Source organism: Myotis davidii, unplaced genomic scaffold (assembly GCF_000327345.1).
Source record: "Myotis davidii unplaced genomic scaffold, ASM32734v1 scaffold353, whole genome shotgun sequence".
In the NCBI taxonomy this organism is placed as follows: Eukaryota; Metazoa; Chordata; class Mammalia; order Chiroptera; family Vespertilionidae; genus Myotis; species Myotis davidii.
Genome location: NW_006284335.1, coordinates 456186 through 465467, shown reverse-complemented (window position 1 = coordinate 465467; position 9282 = coordinate 456186). Strand labels below are relative to the sequence as shown.

At 53.8% G+C, this 9282-nt stretch overlaps 1 protein-coding gene across 1 annotated transcript in view; it reads left to right on the top strand.

Annotated features, from left to right (window-relative positions):
• The first annotated feature begins 8766 nt into the window (after positions 1-8766).
• Positions 8767-9282, top strand: part of LOC102767537 (homeobox protein BarH-like 1) — a 9219-nt gene continuing 8703 nt past the window's right edge. Inside the window, exon 1 of the mRNA XM_006754441.1 lies at positions 8767-8798. Coding sequence (XP_006754504.1) covers positions 8767-8798 — 32 coding nt within the window. The remainder of the gene's footprint in view (positions 8799-9282) is intronic.

Sequence of the window (9282 nt, the reverse complement as noted above, 5' to 3'; positions counted from 1 at the left end):
TAAATGAACAAGGAATCTAATAAACAAAACAAACAGATGAATATAATGGATACAGATGCATGGAAACATGGAACAGACTGACAAATCTCAGAGGGAAAGGGGAGAGGGGGAGAAGAGAGATTAACCAAACATCTTATATGCATGTATATATTACCGATGGACATAGACTATAGGGTGGTGAAGGCCTAGGGTGAGGTGGAAACTGGGTGGAGTAGGGCAATGGGGAGAAAAAGGGGGACATCTGTAATACTCTCAACAATAAAGATTTTAAAAAAAAGTCTCAGGGTACACCAAGGCCAGCCTCCTCCATGGACCTCTGTGGTGGGGTGGGGTTTCAGGGAGTTGTCAGTGTGAGGACAGCAGAGTTTATGCGGCCCAAACAGACCAAGATTTGGCTGTGTGAAGGAATGGTAGCACTGGTTGGATGTGGGAGGGGAAAATGGACCCTGCCTTAGAGCCACACAACTCAGTCTCTCCGAGTCTGCCCAGACTTCCTTAAGAGACTTCCAAGAGAGTCTGCACCAAGGGCTCAGGCTGGCCACTGACAGCTGACTCCTATGCAGGGGCCAAGTTCCGCAGGGCAAGGCCACCGGGAGTTTGGAGGGTGAGGCTAGCCCATCATGGAGGGAAGTGCTCAACCCACGAAAGATGGCGTCTGTGGGTGGTGTGGAAGAGAGATTCAGCACAGCGACCCTGGTGGCTGTCCCTTCAGCTCTTTCCTCAGAGCCACACAGCCCATTCTACCCACACACAACTGCAGTCTGCTTCCATCCGTCCTTCTTTCAGAGCCCAGGGTGAGTAGCGAGAATGAGATGTTTTGTGCTGGCCCTTTCAGAGGGTGCCCGGGTTTCTAGGTGACTCCTGTCTCTCCCTGGCTGACAGAAACCTCGCTGTTTTTCACAGCCATATGTCATGTGGGGCTGTGCCTGACTCCCAGGACTGTCAATTTTCAAGAACAACCACAGCCTTTTTGCTACAGTCTCCCTCAGCACTGCCCTCCCCCACCCAGCACACCTCACACTTCACACCTGCCCAGGTCAGCTCTCAGGCGGGCAGCCAGCCTCTGAAGCCCCAAGCCTCCTGGGCCCATCACAGTGCTCCAGGCCTGCCCATGGCCCTCTGGCTGCCACCTGGCAGGCAGGTTCACTTTGCTTCTGCCTGTTGGGAAGCGAGTGGACATTGAGTTGGGCCCTGATGTCAGTCTCCAGGGCACAGGCTTGGGACCCGCTGTCTCACCCTGTTGCAGGGCTCCTCCCGAGGGGTTGTGTTCAGCTAGATTTGGGTGACCCTCTGCCAGATTGACCTGCACTTCCCGCCCCCAAGGGCTCAGTGCTCTTTCCACGGCAAGCACATCAAGATAGCTGCATGGCCAGGGCACCTTTTGGAGCATTCCCCATACGTCATTTGTTCACTTTATTTGTTCACACTCACTGATTGGGTGAAGCCCCCCGCCAGGTCTGCTGTGCCAGTCACTTCCCTGCCGGAAGCCAGGTCCAGCATGTCATAATTCCAAGACTTTCATCAAAAGGTTGATGAAACTTGGGGACTCAACAAGGGCTGAGTCACATATGTTGTCACCTGTTGGGAATGGCTGAGGGGATTTCCCCAAACCTGAAAAGGAGGATTGCTTGCTGCCAGACAGCTCAGGGCATCTTCATCTACATGTTATTGCCTCCTACTGGCCAAACACCTGAATAGCGTAGGCAATTCTTCCAATCTGACAATGGATTCTGTACGTGAACCCTGACCCTTTGAAGTATATATCTACCTTGCCTTAGGACAAATTATGTTAATAAAAAGAAATTTTTTTGTCCTGAGATGAGGAGATCTCAGTTTCCTTTGCTAGGCTCCTCTGACCCCCAAATGCCTTTCAAAATTATGCTTCGTCTCTGGACTCTTTATTAAGTTACACACCGCCCTTCTCCCGATTGCTGAACCCTTCTAGATGCCGGAACAAGAACCCCGGCACTTCCCCCAACCAGAAGCTAAGGGCCCTGTTGAGGAACAAGAGAAGCAAGTGGCAGAGGGGAGTCTGGCTGTGGGTCATGGTGCTGGGCGGCCACTCTGAGGCAGGCCCACCAGAACAGAAAGGCGAGCTGAGCTCAGCTGGGAGGCCTCTGCCAGCCTGTGCTCAGAGCGTGCACTGTGCAAGTTCTGACCCCAGGCGTCAATTTTACTGAACAAACAATTCTATTTAAAGTGCTGGCTGAGGGCTGTGTGAATACCCTCCTTTCTCAGTGGGAGAAACTGAGGCACAGAAAAGGCCAGTGCCCCAGGTCACTCACTTGCCCCACCTCCATGATCATGCTGTTTCCTTATGAACCACCTGGGCTGCTATTCATCGGTTTCTTTTTTTCTTTTAAATGAAAATGGTTTTCATACTAAATGAATGTGTTTAAAATTTATCCAATCCTAAGTAATAAAAGCACCCCATACCACCAAAAGTGCGAAGCAGTTCATTATTACGATGAATCCAGTAACAATACAACACTGTTCTGTATCCATGGGCACTGCCGCCTGCCTGGTGCTGTCGGGCCAAGGCAGGACTCATCCACTCAGAAGAGAGTGAAGCCACCCCAGTGGCAAATTGAGATAGGAATTATGATAATCAGTAAAATTTTAAAAAATAGCAGGAAAGGGGGGACTTCCCACTGTGATGCAATGTTATTAGTGCTGTGTGCACTGATCATCACAGTCTGCAGTTTGCACCCTGGTAGAGACTAGCCAAGGTCTGCTTTCCCTAACTTGGGGCATGAGAAGAGGACAGCGAGGGCCAGAGCAGGGCCAGCTGTGTATCAGAGCCACACTGACCAGGCGGCAGGCAGGTCCCACCACACAAGCCACACTGGGCACCTGCTGGGAGCCCAGATCCAGGTGCAGCGGGCAGAGACTGGGACCCCAATGAAGTGTGTCATTGGAAGGGAGCAGAGGCCTCCCATGGGCCGTTCATTTGCCCTGAGAATAGGGGTGGGTAAGGTGAAGCCTGAGAGCTGGCCGCTGAGCAAAGTCCAGATGTGGGGTTTGGAGTAGTGGGGGGTGAGGAGAGCAGGCTGGCCCCAGTGCACCAGACCCGGAGTCTGAGAATGAGATTGAATTCCATTTGCTATCCTGTCCTGTCTCCCAGAGCCCAGGAGAGTTCATGGGGGCGAGGGGAGGGAGAAAGAGGAGCCAGATGCCCCTCCTCTCAGGTCTGTGTCACCACCGGCCAGCTCTGCTGCCTCAGGAAAGGTTGGGGACAGCCACCCCCTATGGGTGGGGTCTTCCTTGGGTTCACTCTTAATCACAGCAAGACAGCAGCTGCAGGACATGAGGACACAGTGTCACCAGAATTACCCACCCTGCCCCCCTTCACCCTAGGCAAGGAAGCAGCACCTAGGACCTGCCCACAGTGCTGCGGGTTTCCTGCGGAAGGGGCCTCCTCGGGCATCAGCAGGACAAAGGCATGTCATAGTCCCTCAGTAGGCGCACTCCCAGCTCTGCCCCTGGGTCACAGTGAAGGGCAAAGGTCCCCAAAGTGGAGTCTTGTTCTCCCATAGGCAGAAGTCAGGTTCCGCAGATGCACAACCCCTTATTGTGGCAAAAGAAATCACCACCGGGAGTGTAGTGCCCTAAAACAGCACACACTTTTATCTCAGGGGGCCCGTGGCCAGGAGTCGGGGCTGCTCATAACAGTGCGCTGGGCTCTGGGTCTCACAGTCAGGGCACTGGCTGGGCGTGGTCTTGTCTGGAGGCCCGGGGAGGACCCGCCCACTTGGACAGTCACTTGGGCTGCCAGTAGAATGTTCCTTGCTCTCAGCTCCTGGAGGCTGCCCAGGCATCCTGGCCCTGGGCCCCTGTAGAGGGTTTCTCCAACGTGGCCGCTTTCACGGAAGCCTGCAGAGAACCGCGCTGACGCCAGGGAGGGCCCTGGTCCCTCTGAAAGGATCCTGTCAGGTCAGGTCAAGTCCAGAATAATCTCCCTTCAGATCAATTCAACACCAACCCGTTAGGGACCTCAATTCCATCAGCCAAAACAGTTTCTTTTTTTTTTCTTCTTCCAGCTGAGGTAACAAGATCAGGGCAGGGATAGCCTATCAGAGGATAGGTGGCCCACGTTCCAGGGGAGGGGTTACAGGGCTGACACCAGGGGGCAGTCTTAGAATTTGACCTGCTACACTTCCCGTCCCAGAACTCCCAGAGTAATAGAAACTCTGTAATAGAAACACAGAACAGCAAGGCGCTGGATTTCTAAATTAAGGTAGGGTTTGTTTGTTTTTTAAGTATATTTTTATTTCAGAGAGGAAGGAAGAGGGAGAGAGAGATAGAAACATCAATGATGAGAGAGAATCAATGATTGGCTGCCTCCTGCACACCCCCCACTGCATGCCCCCCACTGGGGAACAAGCCCACAACTCGGGCATGTGCCCTTGACTGGAATCGAATCTGGGAACCTTCAGTCCACAGGCCGACGCTCTATCCACCGAGCCAAACCGGCTAGAGCAATTAAGGTAAGTTTTTAACATGAAGTGCACAGGTCGGGATGTGTTCCCTCCCTTGTTTCGACATGTGGCTTATCACGTGGGAAAGGGGCATGCAGACTGTCCTAGAACCGAGTAACAATCTCTTCAACCCCACTTGGTTCTACAAGAACAGAAGGAAACAAATAATTGGCTGGACACAGTTGTGTAGGTTGTGTACTGCACAACCAGGAAGTGCCACTCACACCGTTGCTGACACTCTCGGGAGTTATGTGGTTACAGCCGAGGTCTCCAGACCTTTCCCACGACTCTGATGGCTGTCTCTAAGCACCAGGAGGGTCTACAATTATGACTCCCTGGCAGACAGCAAGTTGCTGTGGCACCATCGAATGCCAAGCCACTTGGGAACAACCTTGTTTCTGGGACATAAGACTTTCAGCCTCAAAGTGGTTGACTGCCCAGACCTCCCAGAAGGCCTTGGACCCCACTCTGAGCTCCGTGTTCCAGAGGGCTTCCCAGCCCTGACACATGGCGGTCCTCAGCCTCCTCGTGCCTACCTGCCATTCCAGGATGGGTGCTCAGCTGCCTCTGCCCCTGCCTTCCCTGACTCCTCCTTGGGTTCCCAGGTCGGCCTGTCCTTCTCAAAGCCAGCACCTTTTGTCACCCACTATCCTGGACAATCTGCTCTCCTAGACAGCTGAGATGGGCCTGGGTTGGGGCCAGCCTGTGCAAGGGACTGTGTAGGCTGGCTGTCCTGCCCTCCCAGTGGGGATGCCCTGCATACTGGGTGTGCTCTGATAGGAACAGGCCCTGCCTCCCTGGGCTCTCCCTGGTCAGTGGTCAGTGAGGCATGTCCACACCTATGGCTGTTTCAGCTGCTCTCCTCCAACCATCCCAGGCATGCGGAGTAGGAACAACAGCCTGGGAGAGGCAAGAGCTGGGGAGCCCACCTTTGGACACAGTAAGTGTGGCAGGCCCATGGACACTGGCTGGAACTGACCTCTGGCAGCTGGAGCTATCAGTCTGAACCTCAGTAGCAATCAAGGCTGGAGAGAAAATGGGGGAGGACCCCAAAAGCCCACTGTGGTGCTATGGAGGGAGCATCAGCTCAAATCCTGGCTCTGCCACTTGGGCAAATTAGTTGCCCCTCTCTTCTTGCTTATAAATTAAGGGTAAAATGTCTTCTCACAAGACCTGAGATGAAAGAAGATACTTATAAGGGGGAGGTACAAGGCATTCCCAGGGGATGTGCTCCACAGGTGGCTCCTGGGACTGTAACAGGTCGAGGATCACATGTGCAGCCTGTAACTGGACTGACGGACTGCCCTTCTCAGCAGCAGGCGCCAGCAAACTTCTCCATGGCCCTTGAGGAAAAGCTTGGGGCGTGGAACCGTTATGCCTCTGCAGGCCAGCTGTGACTGGCACTAAAAGTATCCAAACATTTAACAACTGACCCGAGCAGCCAGCTCACCATGGAGCACTTCCCTCCAGGAACCGTGAGCCCCCAGGGGGGTGTCTGTGTCTGCCATCGCACAGCTTTCCTGTGGGTTGTGAGTACATCTGTCTGTCTCACCCCGTGAGGACATGCAAAATGCCTTTTTTTTCTTGAATCCTCACATCCTACAGGTGTCTGGTACATAAAGGGGAGAGAAAGTCCTGGGTGGGTTTTCCTTTTAAAGAGGAAAATATGGTCTGAGCGAGCCCAGTTAGGACTCAATCTGGCCAGCAGAGGGCACAAGAACCTTAGAGGATGCAGATGGGGGTGACGTATCCAATAAGCTAGATTTCCTGGAAACACTTTCAGCAAGTAGCACATTTATAATACCAATTTTTCTGTCATATTCTCTCCCCTTGCTTATTCCTCGCAAGATTTGCCACTTGGCAGCTTCAAAGGCTTGCAGAGGCTTGGGAAATTCCCAGAAAATCAAGGCCATGGCCCCTTGGTCCATCCACATTTCACCAGCTGGAGAGGATGTAGATGGAATTGAGAAGAGAGAGGAAGGACTGGCCCAGAGGGAGTACACACACCTACAGTGGCTTTTCCCTCTCAGGGCTGCCGGCCAGTCACTAGGCTATCAGCAGCCTCAGAGTCTCTTAGGGCTGCCTTTGAAGAGAGTGAGCACCCTGTCACCTGGAGTGTGCAAGGAGCAGGAAACTGGGGTGAGCAATCTCTACTCCAAAGACTATTGTGTAAAGCATCCAGCCCAGTGTCTAGGTATATTAGTATCAGGATGATATTAAATTGTTGAGAATTCAGACATGGGAGTAGGGAATGTACCAGATGATTCATGTTTCTAAAGCCCCGATACTGGAAGAAAAGAAAATTAATTCTAACAATTTTAGCTAAGGTAACACTTCTGATATGTAAGTGCATTCATTTATGCAATCAGAAAAGGTAAATCTAGACCAGGAGTTGGCAAATTATGACCCACTGCCTGTTTTTTTAAAATATGTTTTTATTGGTTTCAGAGAGAGGAAAGGAGAGGGAGAGGCAGAAACACCAATGATGAGAGAGAATCATCCATCAGCTGCCTCTTGCACGCCCTCTACTAGGGATTGAGCCAGCAACCCAGCATGCGCCCTGGCCTGGAATCAAACCGTGACCTCCCGGTTCATGGGTCCATGCTCAACCACTGAGCAACACTGGCTGGGCCCCCTGCCTGTTTTTATATGGCTGTGATCTGAGAAAGGTTTTTACATTTTTAATGGTTGAAATAAATCAAAATAAGAACATTTCATGAGGTGAAAATTACATGAAATTCAAGTAATATTGTACATAAGTGAAGTCTGATGGAAACACAGCCACACTCATCATTTACACATTACCTCTGGCTACTTTCACACTAACAGCAGAGTGCAGCTGCTGCAACAGAAATGCACGGCCAACAGAGCCTGAAATATTCCTGGCCCTTTACAGAAAAAGTTTTGTGACCCCTCCACTAGTCTGTTAAAATTGGCAAGGAGCATTCATCCAGTACACCGTGTCGTCTTTTCATATGGGGAAACTGAGGTTTGGTCAGGGAATGGCCTTGTTCAAGGCCAGTAGCAGAAAAGAAGCTGAAGCCTGAGATCCTGGGCTCATTGTGGGGTCCCCCTGTGTGCTCTGCATGGCACTTGGGCATTTGTGAGCCGGGTCTCTGAGCCCGTTCTGGCACCTTGGCACCGAGAAGCAAGCACAAGAAGGTGCAGAGAGCACAGGTGTGATGGGGAGGAGGGGGCAGGAAAGACCAGTAACTCTGGATGGGGCACCAGGCTCCTGGCTCATTCCTCTGGCTCAGACCAGCAGGAGGACTGGCCTGGAGCCCAGGAACCAGAGGCTGGTCCTGGCCTGGCTTGTGAGGGACAAGGCGGCTGTGGCCTTTCTGTTTCCTGTGACAGCCCCCCACCCCCCACCCCACCCCTATTCTCAGATGGAGAAGGAACTTATGCGCCTGGGAGCAGACGCAAGTGTGAGTCCCTGCTTGAACAGGCAATGTGATCTGGCCTCCCCCTGCTTCTGGAAGATCCTGGGAGAAGGTGTAGTGCCCCGCCCCTTTACCTGGCTGGGAGGCGGGGCTAGGACTCCTTATTTAACTGGGGCCTGCCCCGCAGGCTACCCTGCTGGTTGGGAGGATGTCCTGGCCCAAGCAAACAGACCACAGAACCCTTCAAGGGCTCTGCCTCTGGCACCTGGGAGCGGGGGAGGGGGTGCGGTAAGTGCGAGGCCCCTCCCTTTATGATTAGGAGGCACACTGTGGCTTGGCTGTCCTACTGATTATGGGAAAGGGGGGGAGCAGAAGGGAAGGAGAGCGACAGGCAGAAGGAGATGCCGGCGGAGGAGGGCGAGTTAATAGAAGAAGAAAGGGAGTAAATGGAGGAGTGAGAGAGAGCGGAGTGCGAAGAAGTAAGGAAAAGAAAAAAGAAAGGAAGAGGTCTAGCCGCTCCAACAGCCTCTCGCCTCTGGCTGCGGAGACCCGGCCTCCCTCAGGGGGCCCTCCTCGCACTTGGCGGAGGCTCCTCGCACCGGCTGCCGGCGGATTCAGGTTCGCAGCGACCCGACCCGGGCGCGCTGACGGCCTGGCACCTGCCAGGATGGAGTCGCCAACAGCATCCTCGCTCTCCCCAGGAGGCCTGGACGCCCCCAGCCCGGGTGGGGGTCAGACCCGGCTTCCCGGCCTCGGCACCCGTTTCTCGGGCGCCCGGCGCTCACCGCGCAGGCTGGCCGCGTTCTGCGAGGGTCCTCGGCGCGCGCTGCGGGGAGGAACTCACACCACAGCGCGGGAGGCACGACCTCCTTGCCCCGCAGTGTGGCCTCCAGGACTCCGATCCGATGTCGCAGCGAGAGCCTCAGGGCCCACGGAGGTGCGGGCGCGAAATAGAGGCGGGGACCCCCGGGGGTAACCGCTCAGGGAGGGGCCGGAGGCCGCGCTACGTCCAGCAGAATCGCCCTGCGTCCACCAAGAACCGGTTTTCTATGGGCCAAAGCAGTCGTTGTCTGCTGATGCACCTTTTAAAACGCACCCTTCTAAGTAAAATGTCGCATTTAAAAAATAGTAATAAAGCAAAAAACAAAAGTTAGAAAGCGAAGTCCCCAATTCCAAAGGAACAGACTTGTAAATTCCGTGCAGCGGGAGCGGGAGGGGCGTGTCTTAGGACGCCGGCCCTAAACGCGATGCGAGCCTGGCACTCACAGGGTTGGAAATGAATCAAAACGAAAAGTCCACACCTGGCGGGAAACGCACACAAGAAGGAGTCGCAGGGACCCCCTTCCCAACGGGAAGGTCACGGCGCGCCCCGGAGCTGTGCCCTGAGTCCCGTTTGGAGGGCAGGGCTGTGTTGCCAAACT